Source organism: Lutjanus erythropterus, chromosome 22, assembly GCF_056507025.1.
Source record: "Lutjanus erythropterus isolate fLutEry1 chromosome 22, fLutEry1.hap2, whole genome shotgun sequence".
Taxonomy (NCBI): Eukaryota; Metazoa; Chordata; class Actinopteri; order Lutjaniformes; family Lutjanidae; genus Lutjanus; species Lutjanus erythropterus.
The window spans coordinates 8564302-8579996 of NC_139338.1; the positions used below are offsets into that span (position 1 = coordinate 8564302).

A 15695-nucleotide genomic window follows, 5' to 3' on the forward strand; every position below is an offset into this window, starting at 1 on the left:
CACTTCCTTCCTTCCAGTTTTAGAAGTTTTAGAAGAAAAACACCAACTTTGGAGATAAGTGGTTTTCACAGGACAGAAATGATGCTATATCCAAGGCTCTTCAATGCTGAAAAGAAACCAAATTTTGAAGATGCTTAGATGCAACATATAGTCATATTTTATGTTAGCTTACGTTAGCAAATTTTAGCTAACTAGTTAGCTAATCTACATTAATAATTAAGGTGCTAACATATTGCTATTATTGTCTAATTTAAGATGTGACCTGAGAGAGTGCTGCAGGCATGAAGCAATTTTGTAGGCCAACCTGGAATTTAGCTCCACAAAAAGCAAAAGGGATTTTTCCTTTGAGTTTTGAATTACTGCAGATAATAAGCTATGTAAACAAAAGTTTATCTTACTTAAAAATGAGTACAGCAGTTCAAATAGTGAGTTTGAGTCATTGATAATATATTAAATAGGTTGAAATCCTATTTAATATATGTTGTACAGTTGAAGTTGTTTCCCTCTGCCCATGAAGCTCAGCTGGCTGCAGGAGCACAAAACACATGCAACATAATAAAAAAAAAGTTGTTTATAACTGTCAGGTAACTATCATTTGTCCAATGTAGAGTAAAGTCTACTGCTCTGAAATAACACACTCTGGACTTGAAGTGACTGCCTGTCTCACTGTCTGCCACGACTCATAAACAAACACTAACTTATTTGGTTGATTTAACAGTTGATTTAACATTCAGCATTAATTTGAACTGCAGTTATCATGAAGTGAGCAAACTAGACCTGGAATAGATATTTCAAAGGGAGACACCATGGCTGTCAACATTTACCATGTTTCCTTGATCTCTAATGACATACCATTGTCATTTTATGACAGTAACAGTAAATGGTTTACAGATTTCTCCTTAAAATGTTTTTGTCAGCAAAATAATCTTCACAAATGAACCACTTTTATGATTTTTGAAGGGTAAATGCAATTCCCAGAAGGAAAAACTAATGCTACGCTGTGAACAAATCACACCACAGTTGTATACCTCAACATCACCACCACTAAGTGGTGTTTGGCACGATGATGTTTAATATCTGCAACAACCACTGCAGTCTCATTGAGCTACTTGTTAGCAACTGCCTTTTTTAAAGATGTGTAAAAGCTTCAAAATCCACCACTTTACTGATGTATTTTATGAAGTAGAACGAGTTATGAAAATATCATATGCTAACTTATTCCCGTGTTTTAGGAGTCATGCAACACTATATTTTGCATTTCCAGGTCAAGGAGAAAGTTGGCCAAGGTACCAAGTTTGCTCAGCTGTTATTGGAGCACAGAGCAAAAAGGGGCGGGACTTAGGAAGGGTCAGTTGACTCGTAAACTCTCTGTTGTGCAGTGTTTAGGGAAGAATTATGTGCACTTTAAATGCAAGATAGTCATACTTTAACAATGTCATACCAATGCACAGTGTCAGAGTTTGGTGTGTGTGTGTGTGTGTGTGTGTGTGTGTGTGTGTGTGTGTGTGTGTGTGTGATAGATACCTATTTGGCTAAATACATGTGACTGTGTGGACATCTGTCTGTGTGTGTGTGCTGGCCCGCAGCCAGTTGGCAGTGTGTGAGGTCTGCAGGCTAGTATTAATCAGATTGTTGACAACGTGGCCACGGAACCTAAGCCAGGATGAGTTTAGTTGACTGACTGATACTCCTTATCTCATCTCATTGATAGAGGGAGAGATCGAATCTGCTGCAGAGAGCAGCTGGTATAAAGAGGAACACTTGCACTCCAGCATCCCTCATTTGAATGTACTGTAGTGACGGGTACTCTTACAAAATGACTGACAAACATAATTACACTCCTTCCATCAGGGTGTAGCTCGATGTGGTTGTAGGAGGTGCTGACAAAGAGAAGGAACATTGTCTGATAATAACTGCAGGTTTGCCGCTCACTTAATCACTCATATAGATACAATCAGAAAACTGTAAATCAGTCATTTAGTCACAGTCATCTGTGTGCAGATAATAAAATAATGCAGCAAATCAAAATTGTTTGACTTTGACGGCATTATGATTCATGAGGTACATGCTGTGCCAGCATCAAAAAAGGTTATGCCTGCACCGGAGTGATGCAAACAGATCATCTAATTTGAAATAAATGAAGTTACATCACAGAACCAAAGCATTAACTGCTGACCTGTTAGTTTAGAAGGACATTTAATGTCTGCCAAAAGGTTTTAATGGACATTGTAGTACTTTTTGAGGGATTATGGTTAATCTAAGTGTTGGTAAATACTGTTTATTGGCCCGGAATTGAATCATGTACCTCAAATTCCTCTGAAATCACAATTCTGCTACTTAGCATGTTAAAATATTTAGCATATTTGAGTAGGCCCCCTCAGTTTGGCTTTGTTTCTTGCAGCAGGTTGAAAATGTGGCACTGAATGAATGAATCACTGAATAAACCAACTGTTCGACACTTAATGTTTCACAAAGCACATTAAATAATGGTAATAAGGTTCTGTTAAACTGCTTTTATGTCTACAAGACTAAATTTGGCCATAGCACACCCTGGTAGATGTGACTTATTGGCCAAGAACAAAATTATAGAGTCAGTGCTCACCATTAAACCAGTGTTTAGCATAGCTGCGTGTTAAGTTATTTATTAATAGTGTAAAGAGAGTAAAGGGATTGTTTGTATTATTTGATGTAAGGTTGTTTGAAGCACTTATAAATAGTCAGTGTTTTTTCCAGGATGGCAAAAGCATGGCAGGCCTGCTCTGCCTTTGATTGGCTGGACTGTGAAATGTTGTTCATCCAGTCATACAGAACAAACACCACAGTAGGAAGGCAGGGCTGGAAGGGTTACTTTAAAAATGTATTCTGATACTAATTTCCTGTTACAAATTGTAGTCAGTAATGTAATCCAAATATTACAATATTAAAGTAATGTAACTTGATTAATTTCCATTACTTTCGGATTCCCTCAGTATAAAAGATGGTGAAAATGTTTAGCCTATATATTGTTTATAGGGCTGCAACTAACAGTTATTTTCATCATGGATTAATTGGTTGATTACTTTCTTTGATTAGTTGTTTGATCCATTAAATGTCAGAAAATGTGAAAACTGTTGATCAAGATCAGTGTTTCCCAACCCTGGTCCTCAGGGACCACTGCCCTGCATGTTTTAGATGTTTCTCTGCTCCAACACACCTGATTCAAATGATCAGGTTGTTGTCAGGCTTCTGCAGAGGCTTGATGATGAGCTGATCATTTGAATCAGGTGTGTTGGAGTAGGGAAACATCTAAAACATGCAGGACAGTGTGCCCTGAGGACCAGGGTTGGGAAACACTGATCAAGATGACGTCCTAATGTCTTATTTTGTCCACAACTCAAAGATTTTCAGTTTACTGTCAGAGAGGAGTAAAGAAACCAGAAAATATTCACATTTAGGAAACTGAAATCTGAAACAACAAAACAATTAATTGATTATTAAAACAGATGCAGATTAATTCAATAGTTGATTAACAAAAGATTGATCACGGCAGCTCTGAGTGTTTTATATTTGTTGTTGCTGCCGTTCCTTCCTTTGTTATGTGAACTTTATTGGTTGATTGATTGATTTAAAGACAAAACATTTTGAAATTTCCCTCCAGTGAAGCGTTTTTTCACAAGAAACCATGATAATGAATTGACACTGTGCATGATAGTATATTGTTCTTTGTTTTAAAATTGTAATAATCCCCATTTTTACTAAATGTACCTGTAATCTGATTACATATTTTTTAGCTGGGGACATGTTGACTGTCATCTACTGTCAGTTGGACACTGAGTATTGATACTTCAAACAATCTGAACTATCCGTTTAAGTTCACCATGTGTTTTACTGCATAATTAGATGATTTAAGATAATTGTCTATAAAAAGTAAAGAGAATGAGGTTAAATACTTGAAAAACAAAAATACTGAAAAACAAACAAAGTTGCTGATTTTTATTAAGGTGTGAATTGTGTGCAAACTCCACTCTCCAACCTGTTTGACTTCACAGTAATTGGATACTAGGGAAAAAAAGAGAGTGGCTTAAATGTCAAACTTGTTGACAGTGTCTGAGGATTATTGAGCTGACCTTTGATCTCTGAGGGACATCCTCTTACAGAACACTTTTAATTAAATCAGAGCAGGATGTTAATTTAAGAAGTGGAGCTGGGACTTGTGCAGAGTTCAGTCTGTGGGGGCTTGGGAAGCAGAATGAGCAGGATTAAGTGTTTTGGTAAAACATCCCTTTGATAGAGAATGATCTTAACAGGCCCGGCAGCAGGACAACACACTCATCTGTGCTGCTCAAGTCCTGCTGCACCACTGTGTTGTAGAGAAATGCCAATTATCATTGATTACTGAATGTGAAGATTTTTCTCTGGAAAGGAAAGACATGTCAGGCAATTACTGCAACAGGTACTGGGGAAGATTATAGATGTATACCCATTAAGTATGCCTCGGTAATATATCAATATTATATTGATATTGTGATATAAGACTAGATATCATCTTAGATCTTTAGATATTTTTATTGTGATATGACATAAGTCAGTACTGCACATATATATTAGTGTTTTTCCTTCTGTCCTTAGCACCTTGAAATGAGTTAGCATATTAGCACTTCTGGTTCCCTCATCTCAAAGTCAAAGGTTTTTTTTTAATGGCTTTTTCTGTCTTTTCCTGAGATAAGTTCTGTGATTTAAACAAATTCAGTCATTATCTACTCGCCCTCATATCAACTGAAGGTCAGGTTTAGTATTTTGTCCACAAAACACTGCTGGAGTTTCACAGGAAAACAGTGTTGCAGAATCTGCCAAACAATTTAAACAAAACAAAACCAAAAAATATCAATATATAAAATGCCTAAAATGCCTCCATACTTCTAGAGTGGTGTAATCCAAGTCTCCTAAAGCCCCAACATGTTGTTCACTTGTGCACACACACTCACACACTACACACACCTAGTTCAGACTCTGTGCACATGCATGTGAACATGGCTCCAAGATGAGGATCTGAAGCAGATAAAAGTCTAGCGAAGACGGTCAATAGCATTTTGCTGACCATTAAATGGTTATCAGGTCTTTATTTTGAAAGGGGTCAGTGCTGTGTTCATTGGTAATTAAAACTTTATCTTTTATAGTAAACTGTAACTTTGTTCACTCAGTGCTGTACATTCATATTGTTTGTGTTTTTTTCTTAAACTTTTGCCGCTACTATCATTGTAATCTGTATCTGGTAATCATGGTACACTGTAAAACATCAGTTTTGGACATTGCCAACAAAATATTAGCCCACAGTTCATCACATGGCAGTTCAGAAAGCGTAACCAACAGTAGTAATGTCCTATATAGAACACCTCTAGCTATTCCATTATTAGATATTTAGCTATTATTAGGACATTATATAATTTGTGTCTGGCCCACGGCAGCCTGATCAATTTCTCATGTGGCCCCCCATGAAAAATAATTGCCCACCCCTGCTCTACAGTGAAGATTTAGGCTAAAAACATGGTGTAAATTATCTATTTCAAGACAGCATGGGACACTGGGGCTTTACCAGCTGTGGTTTAGTTTGTTTATAGCCTAACATGAGCCTTTTACTTTTGGCGGTTGCATTAACGTGTCAAAAATCTTAAAAGTGGTGTTCATTCATTTGTGAAGATTATCTTGCTGAATGTGTCATTATCATAAATGTTTGTTTAGCATTGAGCTTATTTTCTGCAGTAATCCAAAAGCCAGTGGATAAATCCTATTTGCTTTTTGTGGAGGGAACCAGAGCAATGCTAACTTCGGGGCTAGCCTCCAAAAATACTTCATCCCTGAGGACTAACAGCCGCAGTACAGGGAGCAATGAGCTACAGGGGCACCCCACCCAAAAGCTTTTGTTATTAGCTGTCCAGATGTAGGCTGTGGTATAAACCAAGTCTATTTTCATTCAAATTAGATTCCATCACCACATATTCTCTCTCGTGGAACCAAACAAAGTCAAAATAATGACAATACCCCCACCTGTGGACAGTATGTCTCTCTCCTTCTCCCTCATCCTCCATCCTTCTTTAGCTTTTTAGCTAACAGCTGATGTGATATACATCATCATAAAAGAGCCTACCTAAGTCAAAAGGTAACTTAGTTATATTACTGCCCAACACTGGTCATGACACGTCATGTCATGGTTATGATGGTCTAATGTCAGTCTTATGCACACCCCTTTAAGTTTTTAGGTGTTACCATAGACTCCAGTCACTTGCTTACCAAGTCCATCCCAGAATGCACTGGCAGAAAGGCTGAATGCTCTCTAAGAAGAGTTGTGAGTCACATCCAGTTCATCTTACCTACATATTTTTGGCTTTGTGTAGAGACAGGGGTATACTACATTTTACCCATTCACAATGAAGTCGCCAGTTACTGAAAGGCTGCAGTTTTGAGGCTGCTTTTAAAAGAGATGGTATGAGCACTGAAATTGGGAGCAAAAAACTCAAAGATGAAGTGTTACTGTGGCAACTCCAAACTCCATGTATTAGGGATGAGACCACAGTGGGGAAAAAAATGAAGAAACTACATTTTGGGGCTCTGTGTTAGACTAAAAGATCTGTTTTTTACAGTGTGTTACAGCTCTGCGGCAGAAGCCTGTAGCTGCTCCTGCTAATAAATACTTTGTATAAAGTTGTGAGTTAATAAATCATATATCAAATTAAATAAAATGTGTCAGCAGGTTTTAGTGGTTGTTGTAAGAAAAGTAAAGCTAGTCAACACAGGTGATTCAACAGGTCGTGTGTAGCTGGAGGTTCATCCCTACATCCGCCCACCTGCAGGTATGAAAGAGACCCTGTAATGTCAGGCCCCCCACCACACTTTCCCCAATTCAAAGACTCCTGCTAATAACCGCCTTTCATGCTGTGTGTCTTTGTGTGTCTTTGTCGTAATTTGTCATTTTCCTGTGTGGTCCATTCCATCACTGTCTCTATCTCTCTCTCATTCTCACCATCCACGCTCCTCTTGACTCGATTTCCCTCTGCTCACCACTTCACTACCAGCCATCCCATCGCCCAACCGATCACCCTCTCATACTTGATGCCTCCCCCCCATCCAAAGACGCCCCCGGCTGCGTCCTAGTTACCCCCCCTACAGAGATAAAGAGCTAATTGGAAATCCCTCTACTAATTAACCTTCTCCAGGCTGAAAGGTATTTATATCCTCTGCTTTTTGATGGAGCGATAGAAGAGAAGGGGAGGAGGGGGAGGGGAGAGGGATGGAGGGAGGGAGGGAGGAGGAGGGAAAAGGGGGGCGAGAGATGTTGAGAAATGAATGCGAGCAAGTGGGTGGAATATAATGGATGTTGGTGGAAGTTGGGTGCAAGTAAGTGAGGAAGGAGAGCGAGGTATAGACGCCAAAGTAAAAGAATGAGGCAGCTGCAGCATTTTAACATCAATGGATCACTGCTAATTTCTTAATTTTGTGACAGTGCAGTTAGGACCATAACCAAACACAATCATTGTGAAGACTGTCAGCTATCAGTTTTCAACTCTACAAATTAAATTTAGAGTCACCAGGTCAGATTTTCAAATAAAAAGAGAATTTTTGGTGATTGCAAAATATGGTGATGGTGGTTATATGCCAATGGAAAAAGGACCTGGTGGACATGTTTATGTTCTGCAGGAAGGAGGGAAGAGGAAGGCCATGCATCAGGGCTTATGGGAAATGCAGTCTGATTTGAAGTAGTAGCGAGATCTATCTCCACAGCACTTCGTGCTGGAGAAAAGTATGGCGCCACATATGATCATTCTGATATAAGAGAAAAAAAACAAAACACCTTGGGTTTTGTGTTTCTGTAAACCAATCACAATTGTCTTGGGCAGCACTAAGTCCAAGATGCAATGACAGTGCAGTGCATGTGGGGGTGGCAAGCTGGTATTAAAATGTCTAAATTATCACAAAAGTACCAGCTGCTAGCTTGTTTAGGTTCATTGTGTTAGGGCCCCAGATGCTTATTTAAAATTTTAAGCAAGTAGGTTGCTAACTCAGAGGTCTTTGTTGTTTTGCGGGGACTTTGAAAATGCAGATGCAGATGCCATGATGCTGCCTGAAATAAGCGTCCATGCTGATACCCGCAGTGTACATTCAGTGAGAATTTGGATAAAACACTTGTTTTAGCAATACTTCTTGTATGAGATACAGTTCAATAGTTGTATTCACCATGATTTCGTGTATCAGCAATAACTGTATTCAGATATATAGTTTATTTGTCATTTGTCATGTCTATATATTTTTTTTTTAGTGATTTAAAAACATCTGCAGTGGGGCGCATTGATGGCTGTTTCTTGGAAACAACCTGAACCAACCAGAGCTTTGTAGGCAGGTTTAAGATTGAGGATGTCACCCTTCTGCAAATACTTAGAAAAAATGCCACAAAAATGGAATCAAGCGTGAATGAGATTAACAAAGCTAAGTCGAATTTCAACTCTTTAATCTACATATTTCTCTGATTGACGTGACAAACATGAAGTCAGCTGTTCCTAGCGACCATCTTTCATGTTGACTTAAAAGGACGTCCTCGGGACAAATATGTCAGTCTGGCTTATTCTGCCCTAACACTGATTGGTTTTGGCAAAAATAACAACCCCTCCCAAACAGGAAACAGCTAACATGAACACAACATGAGACTGAATGAAGAATGAAAACAAAACAGGCACAAATAGCAGCATCGTTCAGTCTAGTTTGATTTTGAAAGGTATTTTCTACTCTATACAGATAGACTGTAGTGCAAGTTAAAACATTAAAACATACCTAAAAGTTACCTACAAACATTTGTCTTATGATTTTACATTCATATATACGTTTTGTAACAGAGTGTTAAAGGTCATGTGGCTTTACGCTCTGCTGTACCCTTCTGTATGACAAAGGAGAGTGTGGATGTGAGCGAGACAGAGGATAATGAAATATAAGAGGAGCAAGAGTGACAGTTAGTGAGTCAGCCAGTCAGTCAATCAGTCAGTGAAACAGTGTCTAGCGGGTAGCAGAAGGTACAGTAATATATATGTGAGGAGGGGTGGCGGTGGCAGCGGTGGTGAGGGGGAGTGAAAGATCTCAGGAGAGTAGGAGTCGAGAGAGGAGAAAGGGAATCGTTTCAGGTTTCCGTCATTTGCCATGCCACCTTTCTCTTGTCACCCGCCCCCCACCCCCCCCTCACAGAGGCTGATGGGGGTCTGAGGAGGGTAATGTTACCTGGCTGTCGTCCCCTGCTGGCTCTGCCCTCTTTCATTTCTGGTTGCACTCTCGCTCACGCTGCAAAACAGCTCCATTATGGCTGCTGCATGGATTTTGGAGCAACGGTTTTCACAATAAACAGGTTTTGTTGTTTATTTCTGTTAAATTGTAGCTCCTAAGTCACCCACAGAAAGCCAGAAAGGGTTTGTCAATGCACTTATATTCCGAATTCAGTCACATACCTCTTTGATGCTATTAAGAGCTGCCAATTATCACATTTTGCTAATGCATCTTAATACTAAATAATAATTACAGTGTGGGCACAGGACCATGATTCATTAGCACAACTGGCTACATGAGTCAGGATTTTATTTTACACACAGTAAATATATTATATCTGTTTGTTCGAGGAGCAAAAAAAGCATCAAATGTGTCAAGAACAGGCTGCGACGGCAAATCAGAGAAGAAAAACAGCTCCAGGCTTCGCTTTAGGAACAGTGGCTACATGATCTATCTTTTATAAACACCAGTATTGCCGCTGGCTAAACTAGTTGGCCAGAGTGTTTCAGTGGGTCAGGCTGAAGGCAGTGATTGGCTGTGTCTGGGTTGTTTTTGAGAATGTTGAGTTGCAGCTCCAGACACCAGTTTTGAAGTCTGAAGGCAAAAGCAGCTGAGAAGCAGTCGACTGCTGTGAAGTGCAGCGCATACTGAGGTCTCTCCTGCTATATTGGATTGCAAAGCAGGACTGACAGATGGCCTGGTAAGCAGGTAGCTTCAGCCAAGCAATCTGGTAATATATTTCCCTAAAAATGAAAGTTTGGGGTATAAAAAAAAAATACTTTTTTATAGAAAACGTTGGCTCAGTACACATGCACGAGGAATAGAGAAACATGGGGGATCAAACCCATAATCTTCCCATTATTAAAGCTTGCAGATATGCTTGACAGGCCAATGTGTGTGACTGAATGCTCTATGTTATATGAACAATTAAAAAAAAAAAGACTTTCAGCATTTCCTAAACTTCAGGCCCCAAAATTGGTCACAGACCTGATTTTATTGGGCTGCAAATGGCCAGAATAAAATGCATTCTGCATTTCCTAAAATAGTAATAGGCAACATGACATGAGAAATAGAGATCTCTGCAAAATCAGCACTCAATCCATTGAACACTTTAAAACACTAATGTTTAAAATTATAAACCAGGATAAATCAGACAGTTAGTCCATTAACATAAACCATCCTGTTATGGACAGAACATGATGCTAACACTAATACAAAGTAAAATTTGCATTTTGGAACGTAAAGCAGCAAACTTAACAGCCTGCTCAGTCCAGGTGTGATGGGGACATGTTTTTTCAGGAAGGTTCCCGGCTGTATCCAGTTACATAGACATATTTATATCATATTTTCACATAACCTTTGTTTTTCAGTTAAAGACCCACGGCCCCAGCTTCACTCGTCTCCATGCACCCTGGCCGGTATTGTGTCGAGAAGCTGAGTTTCTCAAGATTAAAGTCCCAACCAAGACGGTGAGATCTCACTAACACTTGTTGAGTTTCTGGGTCTAAGTGCAGCACTTACTTCTTGTTATTTCTATGGTTAAAGAAAACAACACAGTAACAATGCAGTAATAATTTGAGGATATAATGTTTAGCATCAGTAGTAAATGTCAGTCCTCCACTCAGCATGAGGCCGTCTTTATAGAGCCATCAAATTCAATAATCACACAGAGACAAATTCAGCAAATAAGAGAGAGAGAAGCAGATGTTCTACTGTATGTGGCTCAGTTAATAAAAATCCTTTTACTGATATTTATACTAATAATGCATTAGGGTTTCATTTCTACAGGGCCACTCTATGTTAGAAAAGAGTATTTTCTTTAGAACTGTAAATCATTTCGTTATCAAACGTGTAACATGGCTGATCCTGTGTTGTGTCTTTCATCAGAGTTATGAACTTAAAGAGGAAAGTGGTTTTGGGTCCAGTATGAGCACCGTGTGGAGGAAAATAAACCAGCCTTTCCAGCCCAAAGTACAACATCAGGACCACGAACGCACCAAGTTTCTTTCACACTGCTTCTCCAGGGACAAACTCCACCTGTGAGACACACACACACACACACACACACACACACACACACACACACACACACACACACACACACACACACACACACACACACACACACACACACTATGCTGTTGTTGAAACCATATACCAGATAAGCAGAGCTCGGCCTAATTTAAAGGTACTTAGTGGAGTTTCCAGAGTGTGTTTATATCGTTTATGTTTTCATTCAGTGTTGCTGTCTTTTCCTAGCACATTGCCACTTTTCTTGATCTATTTCCATCACATGATGCAAACAAAATGGGGACACACTCATCCAAACATTACTAGTGGTCAAAAACTCCACTAAGTACCTTTAATGTAAAACTGTGTAAGTTCTGAAACATTCATTCTCTTAGAAACAAAGTTGAAAATACTGTTTGGTTCAACACTCCAACTGGTCTTGTAGCCTTGCTTGGTCTATTACCAGTAGCTTAGGTGGCTAATGTTAGCTGTTGTTAGCAAACCTGAGGTTAATACTGTTCTGTAACTGACATCACTGAGTCATTTTGCTGACTTTATGACTCTTTATGAATATTTTGGTGCTCCGACCAATTAACAGGTTAAATAGGATCCTGATTAATCTAGAGCGTTCATTAAGTTTGATATGTTAGAGATACAAGGATATAAAGATGTATGCATTAGTTTGCATGCTGTTTTTTTAATCATGGTTGTGTTTCTTTCAGGTATAACATCACATCTAAAGACACATTCTTTGACAACGCAACAAGGGGCCGAATAGTAAGCGTTCACATTTGAATCTGTGTCTCCTTTGTGTGGCATGTTTGTCCGAGATTAGCTTTTATCTCCAGTATAATACTCCTACGTCTTTCTTAGGTGTATGAGATCCTGAGACGGACGGTGTGTGTACGAACCTGTCAAACCATAGGTAAGCTGAAAAAACTGTTCATGTTTGTTGTTGTGTGTCTTGGGGGCATTTACTGAACACATGCTGCCTTTACCAGCCCTATACATTCTTCACGTTGACATGTAGACTTTGACTTGGTCAGTGATTAAATGAAGGACATCAGGTTGAACCATTCCAGATCTAATACGTTCCCTGCAGGCATAAGCATCCGACAAATATCAATGATTTTTCCATTATGTTGGTCCTAGTCAAAAATGGTGCACGAAATAATCAATGACTTTATCAACTTCTGTTGGCAAGCAGCAGGAATTGCAGTAACACAATCTGATATACTCCTCTGGTTACCCCATGAAGTGTGAGGGCCTGTTACTGATTCAACAGTCTCAAAAGCAGAGGTCCAAGAATAAGTCATGAGTCACAAAACCTAGTTTGGCAGTTAGTGGTTCTGGCTTAATAAAAAGTCTTAATGAGCCTTTGCAGATGACATGTTGTGATACAGATCACCGGTTCATACTTTAGCACCGTCCCCCATTGGTTCAAAAGCTGTTCAGAATGCCAGTGAAATTAAATCTCAGCAACAGGTTGGGTAATACTTGAGTCACAGAGAATGAACAACATCTCAGTAGACATATTGTGACTACTGTATGTCCTGCTGTGGGACAGTAAAAAGTGTGCGTATGGTCCCTTTAAGGGTGAGATTAAAACGCAAAAGCAGGTGTGGTGAAACACTTGTGTAACATCTTTGGCTGTGCCTCTGCAGGGTAAAGTCGGCTGTCAGCTGCATTACAAGACTGTGCTGAAACTCTCAAATGCATCTGGACTGTTTGATAGACTGCAGGTGAAGTGGGTGGTGATATTGATATGCCCGCCGGGAGTTCAATGAGGAGGTGAAGTGGAGTGCAGTTGACACAAAGACGGAGCGTGATCATTGGATGAGACGGACACCTTTTTAGCCTTCATTTGTTTGGGATTTGTTTTGTTTGGGCTTTTTAGCAACTCGCTGTTCATCACCAGGCTGCTCCTAGAAAGTCATTTGCTTCAGCTGCAGATGTTCCACTAGGAAGATTAGTGATTAAAAGCCCAAGCTTACCTCGGCAGCGGTGTCAGTTGTGTATGGCTTTTGTAAGTAAGCTGATCATGATGGCAGCTACAAAAGACTCTAAATATATCAGAAACACCACACAGTTGAAAAATGTATGAATCGCTATTCCTCAAGCTTCTGCGTTGAAAAACTGCAGCACCAGTGCGTGTAGATACAGGTGCCTACATCATTACCACAGCAAATGCAGATAGGTTGGTGATGTCTGGACACAAAAATCCAATCTGATCACTTGCAAATAATAGACACACCTCTGCACAACGCTGAATCTTGTGTGAATACAACCAAAGGGATCCTCGGTCTGCTCTGACATGTGTGTCTGTCTCTCTCTGCAGCTCTCATGGACATAGAGCAGAGGAGAGGGATTGAAAATGCGATGTAACCGTTGTCTGCTATGGTTTTATAGAGTTCCAACCTCACAACATGTATGCTGTATTGGTTGGGGCTACACACCACTGCCCAGAAACAACCCAAACACAGCAAAATATGAGAAAATAAAAAAATAGAGGCAGAGGCAGGGTCTGTGCAGGTACAGACACTACCACACACCTCTAGTGATTCATTATTGATTATTTAGAGGCATTATGTTCATATAGTATGAGTCTATACATTGTTTTTTAGGGAAAATCCTGTGTAGTATGCCTTTAATAACATGCAGATAACAGCTGCCTATGCAGTCAAGAGACCCATCAGTCCCATATAGAAATGAGCTGACACCCGTTTCATTTCCAGTGTTCCACCATATGTCTGGTTGGCTTCCCCATCACAGCAGAAGGTCTCAGCCAGCGGGTACTGATGGAGCTGCAGGGGGAAGAAGGGGACAGAAAGTAGAAACGCATCTCCTTAACCTCTATCTTGTCTTTCCTCATCATTATTGGTATATGAAATTTGTGTCACAAACACACAAAGATCCCACTCCTTGTGTCTCCGCTGCCCTCCTCCATCTCCTCTACAAGTGGGTCACACTTCCTGGGTCAGGCTGAGATTGAAGCAGGGGCCTCTGGGAGTTGTGGTTGTTTCTAGCTGGTTCAGTGAGCATTGGTGCATTTGTATGTGTGTGGGTTGGTCGTGAGTTTCATTAATAGCACAGCTAATCACTGCATAGTTCCCAGTCCCCCCTTTGAGGCACTGATAATTAATTGATTAATTACTTTGATGAAAGAGCCAGCTGCGAGTGCCAGGTCATCTGACATGTCAGCGTCGGCCTTGACATCCACAGGTCAGGACATCAGGACATCATGAAATTTTCCAAAGACTAAAAAGTGGTAGCAACGTAACCCAATCCCATTCTGTCCGACACTGAAAAACTGAATTGAAACAGTGGTGGCTGCAGGGTGAGGCCTGATGTCTGCACCGCTTTTTATTTCATGATGGCTGAATAGCCTCTATAGCCAGTGGGAAACAATATAAAAAAAAAAATAGCGTGAGTGTTCTATATAGAAATGATAGGAAATTGGTTTATAATTGAGAACATTTGTCAATGACATTGGTACACTGTAAAAAAAAAGTTGAGCAAACTCATAATTTCAAGGCAGCTGCCTTCGTGTTATGGTTGGGGTGAGATCGTAGTTTGGGTTAAAATGATCTCTCTTGTGAGATCATTTGCAGGTCTGGGGTACCCTTCTAAACACAAGAGCCAAAATCATGACACTTTACAAACATTTTGGGTTTTGAAAACTCAAAGATTCAAGTTTGTCTAAAAAAAGAGTAGTAAATTATTTCATTATTGGTTGGGAAAACTTTTTTTTTTTTTTTTAACTTAAAGGAGCAATACGTAGCAATTGCATGTGGAAAAAATGAGTACTGCAGTCCAAGTAGCGAGTTTGAGCCAGAGACACTATATTAAATAGGCTGAAATCCTTTTTAATATACAGTCTACAGTTGAGGCAAGTTGTTCCCCCCCGCCCTCTCCTCCCCAGACTCAGGGAAGCTTGGGCTGGCTGCAGGAATGCGGCAGCAGCACAAGACATGCTCAACATTGTAAACTTACAATAACAAGCTTCCACTGTAAGTTGATCAGCTGTTAAAACTTTCACTTGTCTGTCCATGTAAAGTCAAGCCTGTTATCCTGAAAACAAAAACTCACTGCTCTGAAAATACACACTCTGGACAGACTGCACTACACAAAACTGAGTTGGCAAACATTTGGCATTAATTTGAACTCTAATTAATGCCAATTAATGTGAAAATGTGCAATGATGTGCAAAAAATTATTCTGACTGATGACAGGAATTTCACAACAACTGCGTCTGGAGAGTTGTTGTCAGAGAAGTGAGTGTTTTAACTGAACATGTTTCCTTGATGACATAACATGATCATTTCATGATTCATTACAGTAAATATGTTACAGACTTGTCCTTTAAGAGTTTCAGTAGGGCTCAAAACTAAAAAAATCTATTGAAA

General features: G+C 39.7%; 1 protein-coding gene across 2 annotated transcripts in view; it reads left to right on the top strand.

The window, feature by feature from the left end:
* The window catches only part of ano2b (anoctamin 2b), a 90663-nt gene that overhangs the window by 17725 nt on the left and 57243 nt on the right, over positions 1-15695 (top strand). For both annotated transcript variants that reach the window (XM_084710720.1, XM_084710721.1), the window contains exons 5-8: positions 10650-10748; positions 11167-11318; positions 12012-12066; positions 12163-12214. In XM_084710720.1, coding sequence (XP_084566846.1) covers positions 10650-10748; positions 11167-11318; positions 12012-12066; positions 12163-12214 — 358 coding nt within the window. The remainder of the gene's footprint in view (positions 1-10649; positions 10749-11166; positions 11319-12011; positions 12067-12162; positions 12215-15695) is intronic.